The sequence below is a fragment of the Alexandromys fortis genome, unplaced genomic scaffold, assembly GCF_014885135.2.
Source record: "Alexandromys fortis isolate MF-2015 unplaced genomic scaffold, M_Fortis_MF-2015_v1.1 scaffold_0, whole genome shotgun sequence".
NCBI lineage: Eukaryota > Metazoa > Chordata > Mammalia > Rodentia > Cricetidae > Alexandromys > Alexandromys fortis.
Genome location: NW_026067949.1, coordinates 4,866,406 through 4,883,939, shown reverse-complemented (window position 1 = coordinate 4,883,939; position 17,534 = coordinate 4,866,406). Strand labels below are relative to the sequence as shown.

General features: G+C 40.8%; 1 protein-coding gene across 2 annotated transcripts in view; it reads left to right on the top strand.

Annotated features, from left to right (window-relative positions):
• Tapt1 (transmembrane anterior posterior transformation 1) overlaps positions 1-17,534 on the top strand; it is a 47,026-nt gene that overhangs the window by 7,887 nt on the left and 21,605 nt on the right. The window contains exons 2-3 of one of the 2 annotated variants that reach the window (XM_050150088.1): positions 83-213; positions 11,921-12,039. In XM_050150088.1, coding sequence (XP_050006045.1) covers positions 83-213; positions 11,921-12,039 — 250 coding nt within the window. Of the gene's footprint in view, positions 1-82; positions 214-7,286; positions 7,365-11,920; positions 12,040-17,534 lie in introns of those variants that run through there. The other variant, XM_050150089.1, reaches the window with a different exon arrangement.

The window sequence follows — 17,534 nt, the reverse complement described above, 5'->3', positions numbered from 1 at the left end:
ATTACTTATGGCCCCAGCTCCCCTGTGAGTTCCGTGATAAACACTGTTCTTTTTGTTTTGTGTCATTTTCTTTTTTCTGTAGAACTTTCATTATTGAGGTTCCTCAGTGCTGAACTAACAAGAGGGTACTTCCTTGAACATAACGAGGCCAAGTATACAGAGCGAAGAGAAAGAGTGTACACTTGTATGCGAATACCAAGAGAATTGGAAAAGGTACTTTTTTTTTAATTTCCAAACATTATTTGAAAGTTTTAATTGTGAAAAAAAATTATGAACAGCTTGTGTTGAGCTTTTAAAATACTGTAAGTAACATGGTAAGTAATTGAACATGCTTGGGGCTATAGGATTGCTGTGTAGAAAGCGGCTTATGGCAGCTAGTTTTAGTGAGAAGGGAACATTACTGACTCTCTCCATGCCTTAGTTTGGTACTTACTAAACTTAGATATTTTCATCTTACTCAAACAGCCTTATCCAGGATTCACTTTCTGTCTCTGAGCTCTGCTAGCTCCCTCCAGTTGTGTGCATCTAGAATAGCACTTTCTTTTTTTTTTTTTTTTTTTCCACTTAAGGTATTTAATTTCAGCCTTTTCTGGGGCTTCAGTTTCTTAGAATAGCCACATGTTTGAAGACATAGGTGACAAACCTTCAACGGAAAAAGATGACTTATTTAACCCTTGTCACAGAAAGCGTCCTGTTAAAACAAGACCAAGTCTTCAGTAGCTCATTGCAAGGTCAGTGAGAGGACAGGAAGGCCCTTTTCCTCTGATGCTGCTGGGCTAGGAGTCCTGAGAGATTTCAGATCTTATTACAAGGAAAGATGTATGAGCTAACACATTGGTTTTTATAGTAACAGAAGGCTTGTCGAGTCTGGCTGCTTCCTCAGAGCTGTGCTTCCTATTAGAATGGCTGTGGGGAGCTTCCCAGCTTGTTCTTCTCTTGCACTGTGAAGCAAGAGGCGTGGCAGGCGGTGGGAAACCAGCACCCAGCCACTGTGGATGAGGAGAAGAACAAATGTAGGCAACCAGCTTCAGCATCTTTACTTTGTTGAGGTTCTTGGTAGAGTGTCACATGCTACAGATTTGAGGGAGCTGGCACTGGAGCGAGATTTGAGATTTAGAGGACTGCCGAGGAGAGGCAGAGGCCCTGTGTGTGCCAGTGATCAGCACATCGTTGTCTCTGAGAAGGATGGAGGAACCCTGGAGCAGCCTGAGGGACTAACAGAGCAAGGGAAGAGGAGTTGCATTTTCTCCTGGGGGATTCAGCTAAAATTGTGTCTGGGGTTAGCAAGGTGAGACAGATGTTTGTTATGGGAAGAAAGGAGATTTGAAATCAGTTATGTTGGAAAACACTGGTTGCCTTTTAAATCTCATTGTTTATTTTTTCCAGTGGTAAACCATGGGGCAGAAGTGTTTGGACATAGTATAGAGGCAGGGTTAAGACAATCTGCTGACATCTAGTTTGTCTGGGGTAAAACCAACGTGTACCCACCTAGCCTTAAGTTTTTCTCTCAGTGAGCAATCCCAGACACTGTTTCTCGGGAGAAGACAAGGAGGAATTTCTCTGCCAGCACAGCCAAACTTCTCAAATGCAACCAGGGTCTGCCTTACAGTGGGACCATATGTATCTAGCCCCTATGTTACAATATCCGTTAATTGTTTTCTTCATCAGAACAAGCACAGTGTATACATCATTTTCCTTCATAGCAATTTTAAAGTGGCAAGCAGATACCATGTTTCATGGTGAGGAAATGCCCACAGGTCTCAATAAGACTTAATACAAGCAAGTGTTCTTAAATTAGAGTCTACTGTGAGACCACAGGTAGGTTAAGTAATGTATGTGATGTGTTGCCATCAGGATTTGCCTTTTCAAAGAAAGAATCTGTACCAGGAGTTAGTATTGTTTATAAAATTGCATTTATTTGTATGAAGGTTAAATGAATAATTTGAATTAACTTTCATTTCTCAGTTATTTTGCCTTCCATGAAAGTGACTGCTGGTTTTAAGACTTTTAGGAACATGGGGAATGCTTCAGAAGAAAGTCATATTTTCCAGTTGAGTACACTTCTCCTTGACTGCTAATATAGAAGCAGGACCTCACTAAAGCCTGGGAGACTCTTAGACATTCAAGTTAATCAAGATGATTTCCTCCCTTTTAGTTACCATTGTCTGTATCAACATACAATACCTTATTGACCGTTTTCTTGGTAAACGCTGTCACATAACATTATCTGGAAGAGACACTTTGCAATTAGAGAGCTCTGTGCTTCTTTGAATTCTGCAAGGACTGTAAACATCGCTGTTTATACTTTAAGGCCAAGGAAAATCAGTTCAGTATCTTTTACCAAACCTGTCAACTAATGTGGAACAAAATAATCTCAGAAACTACACATGTCAGTGGATTAACAGCTTTACACTTGATGTTGTGTAGAGCTATGTCCTCTGTTCAAAACAGTACTTCCAGCTTTTCCCCAACATTCCATTTCAAACTTATTCCTCTGGTATAAGGCCCTGACATTTTAGAGTACTTCCTTGGTCTGTGTAGGGATAAATCCCCCCCCCCCCCCCTTCGTTCCCCCCCCCCCCCCCCCCCCCCCCCCCCCCCCCCCCTTCGTTCCTCTCTTTTCACACAAGCCTCCCAGTCCTGCTCAGCTTGGAGACTCTTCTGAGGTCTGCTCCTAAGTTCTTATGGTCCATTTTGGGAGTGTCATTCTGTGTCCCTTAAAGCTGAGGAGACTGGCATTCTCTGAGAGAGAAAGCACGAGCAGAATAGTGCAGTGGCTCTCAAACCAGGCTGCTGCTGCGGGCTTCAGATCCCAGCCCCACGGCTTCTGGCTGTGACTCCTGTGACTCCCTCACCTTCCTGGGCCTGGATTTCCTGCTTCTGGATCAACTACATGTCAAACCCTGTAGAAGTGTTTTAAAATCTTTACCAGTCCTTCACTTTAGCACCTTTCCAGGAGTGTCCTGCCGTAGAACAAGATGAATTTCTTCATCCACAGGTTTCACTCCTAAGTTTTCAGGACGCGGCAGGAGGTGCTTGGGAAAGATCTGGTTCCAAGGCTCCCTTAAGTCCCTTATCTCCTACTTTGCTTTCATTAAACATGACTTTGCCAACTGTGCAAGAGATGGTTGTTTGCCAGCTTTTCTCAGATTGCTAACCACTGGTAGACAGAGAACATAGGGAAAGCCGATGTTCCCACTTTCCTTTTAGTCAGACTATCTTGGGGTAAACCTGATCTTATTCATGAAGATTTACCAGACAGGCACACTAGGTAGCATGGCCTACAGTTGATTCATAGTTCACAGCTTTTGAAGTTTAGTTTCAGTGGGATACAACTAGAAGTTAGTTGAGGACAACTATGTCTTCTGCCCTGTGTGGCAGTTTCTATGCTGACTTCCAGACTGAGTTCACTTCCCCTCCATATTTTGGTAGGGACCAGTACTAGGGAATGATTTACTATGTGTCACATATGCAATTATCTCTGTTCAGGGGCTATTTTTGTTGTCTCTGTGAATCTAAAATTACAATTTTAGATTTTTTTCTGCCCATCATAGTGTTTTCTAAAATTCCCTGACCAGTTTAAGTGCTAATTTAAGGAAATAAAGATCACATACTTACTGATTTATTTGCTCTCTCTCTCAAGTACTTGTAATATATCCTAGGCATTTGTAGCATGGAAATGAATAGGTAAATATAAAAATCATATTTTATCATATGGTTTCTTGGGAAATATTGGATACAGAAGTAATTATAATAGAAGGTAAAGAATGATAAGTGCTTTTAAGCTGTATAAGTAAAATGCTGCTAAGAATTTCAAGAAGGGAAAGTTTGCTTAGAAGGCTGTGGCAGAACCTGTGAAGGAAATTGGTGTGGCAAAGTTAGAAAAGGAGAGGCAGATTGCAGAGGTAGAGCGAGCATCGCAGGGTATGTGTGCATGCACCAGGTGGTACAGGTGACGGTGCTGGAAAGAGTCAGAGATGGGCACATAATGTGAAAAAGGAGCCACCAAGAATTGGAAGATGAGCTTCGTCTAGATTTTGTCTTAGGATCAGGCTGAAGAGTTTCAGATGTAGGCTTTAGGAGGAGACTACCCAAAATGTATTTGTTAGGAGTGCTCTGGCTTTGTGTAGCAGACAGTCAGGGTAGTAGAGGCTTGCTCAAACATGCTTTATCTCCTTCCCTTTGAGCAAATGTAGTCCAAGGAGGTCTCCGTTGGTCCAGCAGGCTAGTGACCTGCCATAGCTCCAAGACGTCATTCCACCCATTCTCCGGTATTTAGCTACTGGTCATCCCGGTTATTGATTTTAAATAGAAAGTTGAGAACAGGTTATTAAATCTGCATTATAATCAGAAAAAAAAGAGGGGCTGGTAGTGCCACCTTTTGATGCCCTTCCTAGGGAATTAAAGATTTCCCTGAGCTCTCAACACTCCCACTTGAGTCTTGTTGACTAAATAACACTCCCAACTGTAAGGGGGACCAGGGTGATGAATGTTGGGTTTGGGCAACAGAGCAAAGGATTAAGAACAGTTACTGGGTTAGCCTCAGAGTTCGGCTTCTGAAAAACTAGGACAGCAACAGTCAGTGTGGACTGAAAATGAGCAAGGAAAGCTCATATCCTTCCTTATGTTACGTATCTTTCTATAAAATATTATCCACAATTGATTTATTCACGTCTACTTGTCATTTATCCCTCATGTTGGATATATATTAGATATAGGTTACAATAATTATTGTTGTGCAACTTTTACAAAAATTACTTGTTTGTGAACCTTGCCTGTTATGAAAAGTTAAACTAAAATGAAAGTATGTTTTACCTTGTAATGGCATGCTTTGGGTAGCCATTTATTTCATGGTTACCATATTTTGTGTATGATAGTTTCTAAATACATCTTATGTAAACTAAGCTCCTCTGTTTAGTCTTAAATGCAGCTACCGTTTTTAAGGAATCTTTCAACCACCTATTTACTCATCATTATTTATTTATTTTGTTGTACTAAGGATTAAACACAGGGAGGTGCAGTGAGGCAAGTGCCCCACTACTGAACCACCCCAATTTTTATTATTTCAAAACAGATCTCTTATTGTGTAGCTTAGACCAACTTCAAAAATGAAAATTTCCTGCCTCTAGCAAACTCACAAATTTTTATGAACCTTAAATTTATCAGGTTGAAGGTTAAAAATAATGATAGTTAAAAATAATGTAGTTGGTCAGATTTTTGAAACTGGCATAAACAACTAGGGAAAACAAAATTTACTTGTTCATATTATTTCAGAAGTACAATGCATTAGACCTTAACTCTGTGGCTTCTGAGTTGCTGGTGAGGCAGAACCTAGTGATGGGAGTGGGTGTCAGAGGCAAACAGAAAGCTGAGAGAAAGCAGAAAGGTGTCCAGGATAGAATACAGCTCCTAAGGATAACCCTTCCATAACTTCTCCCCTCCCTAGGCTCTGTCTCTTAAATTCTCAGGGTCTCACCTGGGAACCACATGGTCAACACATGAAACTGTTGTAGGACCTTCATATTCATCCACAAGACACGGAAAGTTATTACTAAGCATGGACTTGTAACCAAAAAGAAGAGAGGTTCCCAGAGTACCAGAAACATGTGGTCCACCATCAGCTGCCTGCTCGTTTGAGTCTCCTTAGGACTTTACTATATTCATCTAAGATGAGAAGATTGACAGAGTCATCTCAAGAGGCCTACTAGTATATGAACCTGTCATAGTCACTTTTCTACTGATGTGAAAAGACACCATTACCAACACAACTTACAAAAGAAAGCATTTTGTTGAGGCTTTGTTTACAGTTTCTGGGGGTTAGTCCAGGATCATCATGGTGGGGAGAATGGCCACAGCCTGGCAGGTAGGCATGGCTCTAAAGCGGTAGCTGAGACCTTAATTCAAATTCAAAGCAGAGACAAACAGACAGAGACTGGCCTGGTGTGGACTTTTGAAACTTCAAATCTCACCCAGTGACACACCTCCTCCAAGGTCACACCTCCTAATTGTTTCCAAAACAGTTCCAATGACTAGGGAGCAAGCATTCAAATATATGAGCATATGGGCACCATTCTTTTTCTAACCACCACAGACCTTTTAATGAGTTTGCTTCTGAGAAACAGGGAAAATAGATGGTAACAGAAAAATTCTAGTAGGAGAACTCAATTCTTGCCCTTTTTGACAGTAAGCAAAGTTAACATTTAAGCAGAATAGTTCAAAAGTTTATCTCATAGTAATGAACTTAATTTTCATCGTATAAAGCTGGTTTTGTTTCATCACAAGGCATATGTAAAGAAAACTTAGTAATAGCTGTCAGTTCACTTTATTTCAGTGAAACAGCTCCCGATTTCATTGTGAAACTGACATACTGCTTACTCAGACCCCTGTTTCTGTCAGTGACTTATTAGTCATCCTCTTGGTTTCTAATTCCATGATAACACGTTTGTAGAAACTTCCTCTCAATCCATCTTGGGATGCAGCCTTTCTTTGTCTGGGACACACACATTGCCCAGATACCCATTTAGGGAGTTACCCAGAAGATGGAAGACCAGTGCAGCCTGATTGGACTCAGCATTTTGGCAGGCCTTCCTCCTCTTCTTTCCAGAGTATATCATCCCTGCCTGAGGCCATGGTGACAGAAATAAGGCTTGATAAGACAAGATGGTAGCCAGTGAATTATCACTACCTCTCATTGTGAAGTTGCTGTTGCCTGCTGGGCACATAAGACCATCCAGCTAATTAGAAGATGACTGTTTGTAACCTTGCAACTTAGGAGCTGTTGGTCAGGAACTTTTTGTCTGGTTGGCTTTGGATACCTTATATGATGCCACCTTGATCCCTTACTCAGGCTGTTTTGACTCGACTGCTTACTGTCCAACTAACAAGGCTGATCTCTTCCTGAAAAGTAGATCTGAGCCTAAAAGATGTGTTGTCACCTTGCGTCCGCTTCCTTCGTCTGCAGGAGCTGTGAAGCCCTCATGTATTTGGGTAACTTTCATCCTATTCCAGCTTTCAGGGCACATCTGCATCTGGCCAGCCTCTCAGCAGGACCCCCTCTGCCCAGTTTGTCCCATTAAGAATATCAAGTAGTAATTCTGCCTGTGTATTGAGAAAAGTCCTAACCAAGTTAGTGTAAGTGGAGTGCTTAGGACATACCATTAGATAAGAGACTAGAAGTCTGTCTATTGTTAATTGTGCACCAGATGTGGAGTATGATGACTGTGATGCATTGATTGAGATTGCCTTGCTTTCTGTGCTTACAGGTGTGTATATAAACTCACCCAGCACAGAAGAACCTGACTCAGCAGTCCTTTTGTTGGCCATCTGAGTATAGACTTCTTAGGGACATGAATTTTTGAGTTCAGGTACATGGAAATTATTTACTCTGCAGATATCCTTGAATGTGTGGCAATTATGTTCAAAGTCAGATCCTTACATGTGCGTTTGTTCAGAATTGCTGGATAAGAAGTTGAGCTCTTTAGCTATGAACTGAAGATGGTATTATGCCTCTTATATAACTGTATCCACAGCTACACCCCACATTGCATGAGGCGCATGTTTCTGTGTGGAATTCTGGTCCTCTTGACTGCCTGGTGACTCTGTTGTTTCCTCTGTGGAAATCTTTCCTGACTGTCTTGTGCATAGGGTTCAGTGCACCCTACATCTCCCATCACAGACACCACAAACACTGATCCTTCCCTGGGGCTTTTAAAATAGTCACTTTAGTTCTTAATTTGTAGGAACGTTATACATCGTGCATGGCCTCTCTCACCATGCTGTTGAACACTGCTGTATCCCAGGCACTCCACTTAGCCTTGCTTTGGACTCTTCCTTGGCTCACCACTCACTACCTGCACTCACTGCACTGTTTCCTTCCAGCTCTGAGATCATTAACACCCTGTGGAGCCTCTGTCCCCAAGTCTAGGACCAGATAGATACAAAGTGGCAGTTGGGGCCAGAGAGGGAGCTCTTCTAGGCTCTTTACCCATGTTTTCCAGCCAGCACTCAAGGCTGCAGTGCCTTGACATAGTAGAAGATGTGTGCTGGCCTCGGTAGAGGAGACAGTACTCAGAATTCTGATGAACTCTGAAGAAACAAATACATTTCCACAACCGTTTCTGTTTCTTTTAGCCATAGTTTTATTTATTTTGAAATTTTAAATGACATTAAGGGAGGGGCCCTGGAGATTTTTTTATTTTCAACTTAAAAAATCAAATTCCCTATAGATAGAAGCTTTGTTTTTGTTTGTTTTAAGACAAGTGTTTCAAATGGTTAAGAATAACTTTATTAGGTTCTGTGTAATGCTTAGAACATTTCACAAGTGTTTAATGTTTATTGCCCAGCAGTGTTACAGAAATATTACCACTCCTATAACAGCCTCAACACAGAGTATCGGATGGGAAAAGCCTTCAGTGAATCCTTTTTAATATAGAGGACTAGGAATTCAGCAGTGAATTTGAGCATAGAACATGGTGTGGTTTTCTGCAGAATGACCAACATCTTTGCCATGGCCCTGCTGCTCCAGAACATATCCGTAGTGTCACTGCAGAGTTAGTCCTGGCCTGATGGCCATAAGAAGGGGCTGCACCTATAGAGGCCTCAGTAGACTGAGGGACAGATCTCAGTCAGACTAGCAAACAGTCCTGCCCCTTGATTGCACCTTATTAATTAAGCCCACAATTATTTTTGAAGGAATCTTTATGCACGTTTGATCAGTCTGTGCTCTGAAGACTGAAGAGAATATATTTGAGAATGGAGTGTCTGAAGTTTGTAACATGTAATTCAAATTCACCTTTGTAAGAACTTTCCACTGTGTTCCAGCACTGCCCTCAGCAAAGGCCTACTGTCTCCATGTCTGCAGTGTCTGCTCCAGAAGGAACCAGACTTTAACTTGCCTACCTTCCTAGGCTGAGTTTTCATATTATGAGCCAGCATGGATTGGTGGTTTATGGACTCCCTGAGAACACGTTTCACTTGGCGCTCATGATTGGAGATATCATTATTTAGAGGGAAAATAGAAAACATCAGCTTGTGCTCCAAAAGCAGATACTATTTTTGTGAGGCTTTCTTCCCATTGTTTTGAGTATGTATATGATCTACATAGTGAAATACAATGTAAAGTGTATTCTTAGCTGTGGGAAAGTTCCAGGCAGCCAGGAATACACAGAGAAAACCCTGTCTCAAAAAACAGCAAACAAACAAACAAACAAATCACTGCTGGTTTTGTGGTAGTCACAGCATTGCATTGTTTTGAAAATGAAGTGATTGTCCAAGGAAGGCAGGAGACCTTTGTGTCTCAGTAAAAAGCTGCATACTCACTAGTGTCGTTCTTTATACTTTGTCTGCTAGAGAAGGAACTCATTCACAAATACTTACAAATGGCTAAGTAAGTTATAGTTAGTGTAAATAAAAAAGAAATACAAATGACCTGCCTTCCCAAGATACCACACAAAGATTTGAAAGTACACATTATTTATGTTGATGTGTTCTCAAAGCGTTTTATTGGCCGCATAGTTTAAAGCTAGCAGCCAGTCTAAATGTGTGATCCATTAAATTCTTGGACTTTCTAAAGACAATAAACAGATTACAAGATAAGTTAGTGAAAAGAAAACCCAGCCTAACCCATAAGACTAGTAAGAATAGTGGAAGTACTCTGCTTGAATTACTTGAAGAAGCCAAAACAGGAAGGACATTTGGTCTAACTGGACAGACTTGCTAGTTTTTTGCTGATGCATATCCCTGGGCCAGCTTTCAGCCTTCACATCCATGGCTTCCTAATGTATCAGGCAGAGGTGACCATTTCCTCAAGAGCTGATAGGAGCATTGCGTGCTGAACACCTATACCTGCCCCTTGCCTGGAACGCTGCAGACATTGGCAGGAGGCCAGAGCATCCTGAGTCACTGTGTCCATGAAGTGGATGATGGACAGTGATGTCCTGCACAGGGCTAGGCTTACACTCCGCCCGTCTCTTTAATTTCTTTGCATTTGTAAGGAATTTAGAAAAGTGCTCATAGGAGAAAATGTGATGCCACAGTTGCAAAGACTGTCCTCTTCCCACATCTCCAAACTGAGGGGCTTTCCTCCTGCTTTTCCTCTGCATTTTGTACTCTCACACTTGTGAATATTTACCCTCACTCAGCTAAAATGGTTTTAAATTGCAGTCACATGCTCTCCTCTGTCTTAGTCATGCTCCAGTGGTCCAGTTATAGGTTAAACACAGTCACTGGGTTTAAGGCATAGACTTGCATTGTGAAAGGAAGGCCTTTGGACTTCTGCTCCTGCTGTGCACAATGCAGGGTACTCACACAAAACCTGCTGAGCTGAGGAGGAGTTTTATTCTTCCCATCTCTACTGTCTTGCCAGCACCCCACGGCCCGTGAGGCTTTCTTTCTCCCTACCCCCCAGGCGTGGCCTAGCAGGAGCTCATGAGGAGACGGGCACACACTGCTCTTTTTAGTGTTTTGTGTTCTTGTGTAAACACACCCAAGACTCTTCTTGGGATGTGCAGACAGAAAGGGTTTCTCAAGGGCAGGAGAGTCATAAGTAAGGACTGCTGCTCGGTCTTTAGTACTCCTCTGCATACCCGAAAACATGGATGAAAACCAGCCCTGCACACCATCAGTGGCATCTGGGTGACTCATGAAGGGGGAGGACCTGAAACTAGTCTTCCACATGGCTTAGAGTAGCATTCTGCTCTCATTGTTGTTCACGAGTCTAGACTGTTGAAAAAAGCTGTATGTTCAGATTAAGAAATCTGGCATATAGATAAGGTATTTATTTCTTAGATTTTGTCAGAAATTAATAAAATACAGGCTTTTGCTTAAATATGTATGCATTTGTTGGCTGAGACTACCATAACAAAGTATTGTACATTGTACAGTTTAAGCAACAGGAATGCAGTGGGAGGAAGCCTGACATGTAGGAGTCAGCAGAGTTGGTTTCTCCTTGGTTTGTGGACAGGCTCCTTTTCCAAAGGTCTCATCTGGTCATTCCTATAGGTGTCTGTGTCCTAATTCCCTCTCTTATAAGAGCACCAGTCTGGGCTGGAGAGCTAGCTAAGCCATTGAAGGCAAGGCTCACAACTGCCATCTCCAGGGTAGTGGTCATGTTGGATCAGGACCTAGCCTAATGACCTTTACACCTAAATCGCCTCTTTAAAGACCCCATGTCCTGGAAGTTAGAACTTTCTCATGAGTTTTGGGAAGCTTCTGCTTATAGCAGGGGGAATTTGGATAGTACATACAGGCAGGGCAGTTTATTACCTCCAGTCATGCAGGGTATTGTAGTGAGAGCATATCCATCCAACATGTTTGTATGTCACCACATTTGAGCAGTGGAGTTTAATAAACTAGGTCCAGTTACTTCAAGCAAAGAAAAGACTTTACTTCCTTTTAGGAAGTATCCTGCTAAATTTAGTGGGGGAAATGGAAAGTATAAATCTATAAGAAACAGGATAGGTTAAAAATAGTAATTATTTCTGCAGTTAATCAGAATAGGGCTTTCCAAGTATAGCAGCTATCCATGCTTGCAAAATTATATTAAACTTAGTAACCAGTTTATAAAAACTGTTCAAAATAAAACTGCCTCTGTCTATCTGATGAGCAGGACATAGAAGAATAAGGTTAAAGGTAGGAAGCTCATCTGAAAGACTTTACTTAGTTTTTCTAATGTTTTAAGAAGTACCAGAAAGTCACGAGTCCAAGCCACTCATCTTTTGAGTAGCTAGTTGGCTTCTATGGATGGCAAACCGAAAACTCTGGGAAGAGTAATGAGAGCCTAACATTGTGCTGGTTCTTAAACCAAGTAATCGGGAATTCATTTCTTAGAAGTTTAGAAATCCTGAATGTTTGAATTTTGGGTCAACAACTATTTAAAGAATATTTCTCTCTTTTTTTTTTCTTCTCTCCTTTGTCAATGTAGCTCATGTTTTTTGGAATTTTCCTGTGCCTCGATGCCTTTCTGTATGTGTTCACCCTGCTTCCTTTAAGAGTCTTCCTGGCGCTGTTCAGGCTCTTCACTCTGCCTTGCTATGGCCTGCGGTAAGTTTAGATCTTTGCCTATTTTTAGTGTCTAAACAATTAATTTGCTTTATAACTTGTAGAGTTCTTAGAATAAAGATAATTCATGTGGTTTCAATCACAGGTCTTTAAACACTGCTTATCTGTTCAGTGTATATTAGATAATGTTACACATCTTATATATGCATTGTTTTCCAGAGAGATTTTGGGCCAAACCTTTGCTTAGCCAGTAAACTGATCCTGATGTGGAGGGCTGTGTGGGCGAGTAGGAGAGAAACAGGACTAAAAGTAGAGACTGGCTGGCCATGTTCTTCACCCACCCGTATGTGGGTTATGAGGTCTTCTGGGCCTCATCTAGGAAAGATCCAGCTTCTAGGCTGGGCAGGTGGATATCTGAGTCCCCTAAGTAGCCCTCACTTAGGCTACTTCTTCCTCTAGTTCCCATGAAAATCACTGTTGGTGACCTGTGAATCCTTCATCACAGACTTCCAGCTGATGGCAGTAGAGAACTATAAAGGCACCATTCTGATAGGAAGAAGTCAGCCCAAACCACCTTGGATGGAGTGCCTGCCTCCCCTAAGCTTGTCCCTCATGTGTCAAAAGAGGACATTGAGAGCTCAGTACCAGTTCCCAGAAACCTGGAGATATAAAAAGCATGCCAGCAGGGTGCCTGCCTACAGCACCCAGGAATAAATACCAGTTCCTTTCACTTCCGGGGTGTTAAGCCTATGTGGAGTTGTGTGCTTTTGTTCTTCAGGGGAGTAGGAAGTCTGGTTTAGAGTTTCCTTCTAGACAGTCTGTCAGCATGCCTCCACTCCATGTCGTCACCTTTACCTGTGCTACTTGGCTCCAGCACAGCTGTTTGAGTTACAACTCTAACAAGGGTCACTTCTGTAATTTTTTTTTTAAAAAATTCTTTTCTGTTTGAAATTTTAAAATGCTAACATGAATAATAAATTGTGAAACTCCATTTAATTATGGTGACTATTTGATGGAACATAACATTTGGAATTATGGTTTTACCACCAAAGTTGAGTTTTAAAAAATTACTAGTACGTATTCAAAATTGTGAATTTTTTTTAAAGACTAAAGTCACAAAGATGTTTCTTTGGAGGTAGAAAATGAGCCTATTAGTACTTCCAGTAAATACAGTCCTTTCAAAAGAGCCTCAATCCATTGAGAATGAAGAAATGCTTCTAATGCAAATAGAATAATATAATGATCAGGTTGTGGAAAGAATAAAAATTACTCTTAGCAAAATTGCAGAGAATAAAACAATTGTAAGAGTTCAGCTTACATCAGTGTAATAGAAGTTAGTATTTTGTATCTGTAATCTTTCTCAGCTTCCAGAATGATATGAATTATGCCACATGTTTTATTAGTCATAAGTTAACCAGATGGGGAGATTGTCTTAGGAACTTAGGATCTGTCACGTATTCCTTTTGACTTTGAGGAGAGTTTTCCAGAGGCTTGATCTCATTATCATTAGTAAGCATTTGGGGACCTCTGTGGCCAGGTCCTTTACTCCTCACAGCCTCACCTTCATGTGCTGCTTTCTGTATTGAGAGCTTGCTGGGTCTTGGCATTTTAGTTACCTTTTCACAAGCCAAAAGAAGAAAATCAATAAAATGCTACCAGTTAAATCGTTGTGTGTGGCTGCATAAAGAGGGAGATACAGGGATATTAGATTAATCCAGTGCGACAACCTGACATAAAATAACTAAGGTCTTGCAGGGGTTTCCCATGTGCGTTGTGAGATTACTTCTTCGTTATTCCTTTATCAGCAGTGTTGAACAGGTTCATGTTCTATCCGTGGCATGCTCTGATCAGCTGTTGGCATTCTTGGGTGAAACATTGAAAGGTTTATAACCTAGAGACTCTTTCTTCTGGATTGGTTCATCCATTTCTATGTGGGTAGAGCATGGGTGACATACTCTGCCTGATAATGCATGTCAGTGTTCTCAAGATTCTCTGGAGGGTCAAATTCATCATCTTATTTGAAGATACTTTGTATTCTTGAGGCATCTAATACTCTTGTATGCTCAAAATCATTTCTGTGTTTCCTTGGCAGTTGGGGAAGCAGAACATGTAAGTAGCATCTAGCATAGCCTTTCTATTCCAGATATTAAGAGGTATTGCAGGAAATAGGAATCTTAAGTCATCTACTCCAGTTTGCTTCAGGTAAATGAGTGGTGCTTCCTGTAGTCAACCTATTATAATAGTCTGGTTTTTTTTTTTAGCATGTAACAATAATTTCTTTAACAGATTAGTTTGAAGCATTTTTCAGTCAAAATTAACATTAGTTACATTTGAAAAGTGCCTTCTATTTCCATAGTTTTGTAACTAAGAGGACTGTAGGGGGCAGCCTAGTATAAACAACTTGTAATACTCTGTCTGCAGTGTAGGTTAACTGAAGAGTTACATTTCATGCTGTCACTCATATTTAAATAATAATTGGAACCCAAGAATACAGTTAAAATTTTAGCCAGGCGATGGTGGCGCACGCCTTTAATCCCAGCACTCGGGAGGCAGAGGCAGGCGGATCTCTGTGAGTTCGAGACCAGCGTGGTCTACAGAGCTAGTTCTAGGACAGGCTCCAAAGCCACAGAGAAAGCCTGTCAAAAAATTTATTAAAGAATTTCAACCATCTTGAAACATCTGTATGAGCAGGCAAGAAAATACAAAGTATTGCTTTAATGCCTTACTTAGTACCTTCAGTATTGTTTATCTGAGTTAAGCAATGTGTGTTTAGAATAATGTGAGTCACAGTTTATTTTCTCTGATCAGTGAAAACAAAGTCTGTAGATTGTTTGAAGCATGGAAATATATTAGACTGTGAAAAGTGACTCTGAACAAAACTACTGCTAACATTATGCTTACAGCCTTTCGGGTATTTCTGTAAGACCGAAATACATTTGATTTTTACAGAATTATTTTTAAATAGCCAAATTCTTCTATCTTAAGCTTCCCTTTCAATGTTCTCTACTTCTGTTAAAGATTATTTTATTGTTTTGCCTATCGCTGTTTCATGTTCCATCTTTTTCAGCAAAGTGCTCTCTCCTCCAGTCTGACTCCAACCTGCAAAGTTGACTGTGTGCTTCTTCCCAGCCGCTCTCATTCTCACCTCTTCTGTTTCAAAAACAAAATTTTTTTATTCAAAGAATAAAAATCTTCCTAGTCTCTTTGTTAATTTTTTCTAAAAATAGAAGAAAAGTGTGCTTGTTAATTAACCCAACATGGAAATAGTAATCTGTAGTGGGTCAGACTCAGCAGCAGCAGAGTTGCCCTGAGTGAGCCTTTCCTCCTCTGCCTGAAATTCTCTCTGGTCAGCATCTATGACAGGCTTTTTAAAGCAAGCAATGGCCCGGACCCAGAGTGTATGCTTTGAACCTGTTCCTAGATCTTCTGCTATCTTGATGTGGTTTTGACTTTGGTTTGAGGTTTGAGTTTTTGTTGCCATTGATAACAATGGACTGAACAGAGACATTGCCTTAGCCAAGGGTGAGAGGCATCAAGATTTTGTAGCCTATTCAGTAACTCAGCCTTCATTTTGACTTCCTGGTCAGCAAACCATGTTGACAACTCTGAACCAGCTAAAATTGTGTTTTGTTGGGGGATGTTGTCAGGATATAATTGTGAGTCTACCTTGGCGTGTGCTCCTTGTAAAGGATGCTGCACTGCTCCTGCAGAAAGCGCATCCCACTGTCAGGGATCTTAGAAAGACTTGGCTGCATCTGTTTCTGATGAATTAACAGTCTTAGCCCCTACTATCTAATGTTTAATGAGAGAGGAGAGAGTGATGCATCTAGGATCATGAGAAACAGGTTCTTTCCTTTCCTCGATAGGACAAGATAGCTCATTTTACAGAAGATTAGGATGTTTTTGATACTGAAAACATAGAAACAGAATTGGGTTATGATAATTATATGAGTTATTGGCGTGTATTAAATATCGTCTTTCTAAATTTAACATTACAAGTTTGTGAAATATGCTAAAAATACCAGTTATATGGGTCATTTAAGTAGTATCATTGTGAATCCTGTCTCTTCCTAAAATTTCCATTATTTTGTGCTTTAGAATTCTGTCACACTTAGTTAAACACTGAATGAGATTGCAGAGGAAAATGGTAAGATCTCGGCCCAGAGCCTACAGCTGTTAGTAAGAAAGCCCTGCTGAACATTACAGTGCTAAGTGCTAGATTTAGAAATATGGGGGTGGTTTTTCTTTTATAATTAGAGTAAATAAAATTCAGACAAACAGATTTTCTGGTCCCTTGTCTTGGTTTTAGACATGACTCTTACTGAAGGCTTCACTGGCTTCTTCTTCTTTTTTTTTTTCTTTTTCTTGTTTTAGGAAAGGAGAGTATCTTTTTCTTTTGAGTGATGACCCCATAGGAGAGTTCTTAGCTCCCAAAAGAACTATGGATTTCAAGTTCTTGAGTTTCTTCACCTGTTGGCTTTCTTCCATGTGCCTTAACCTCATTCAATATAGTTATGCTCAAATTAGCATTTTATGTGCCCCATAAATAGGCTTTTCTCTTACCATACAAAATTAAGCCTTTGAATCTGGCCTGAATAACTAATGCCACCACAAGAGCATGTATGGAGAGCTCTTAGTATCTTTGTTGGGGAAACAAGTATGTCTATTATTTCCTCTTGGCAGGCAGATGGTGTGCTGCACCAGTGGAGAGCATTATACTGTTGCGTAGAAAGCCCTCATAGCATCAGGTTTTGTTGTCCCATGTTCCTCAGCATGACGCTCTAAGTAGCGTAGCAACATTACAACCTTCTCTCTTTCTTTCTCTCTTGTAAATCAGACCGAAGGGAGGAGCACTTTCACTTCCTTTATAGGATGGAGTGTGGTGGCACAGGGACTCCTTGTGGTGAGTAAACCCTGATTTTTCCTTCTATACTCTTGGCCAAATTGACCTCCGTACAAAAGCAAAAGCGCCAGCATAGGACACATAACCACTTGAGGATGGAAGCCTCAGGAACTGGGATTCCCTGTCCTTATCTAGCATCCTCACTTGGTCTTAAGCTTTATCCACGTTTATCCCACAATGTTTGACCATACCTCACCCCTGACAGTCACCTGTGACGTTATCTCTAATGACTTGTTTGGGTCTCTGTGGCAGCAAACACCCCAGTCCTTGCCCCAGGACACAGCCCAGCTGCTTGACATAAACAGCTTCATAAATCAGCCACTTCATTCTAATAACTAATTTAAGGTAGAAGAAAAGATGTTAGCCATCAGGTATAAACTGCTAAGAGATTATTTAGTTACTGTGTCTCAGTCAAACTTGAAAAACTCTTCAGTTTCCCAGGCCAGGAAAAGCATCTTGTTCTTAGTACTTTATTCTAGTCTACTTTAGGATTATAAAGGGACTTCGCTTAACAGTGTGAACATGTGAAATACATAGGTTTTAAGTTTCAATAGTACTTGTCCTTCTCCCCCTTTAGTTTCACATGTATTTTACAGTGAAATAAGTCATGCTGACACTTCTCCTGTGTCCATGG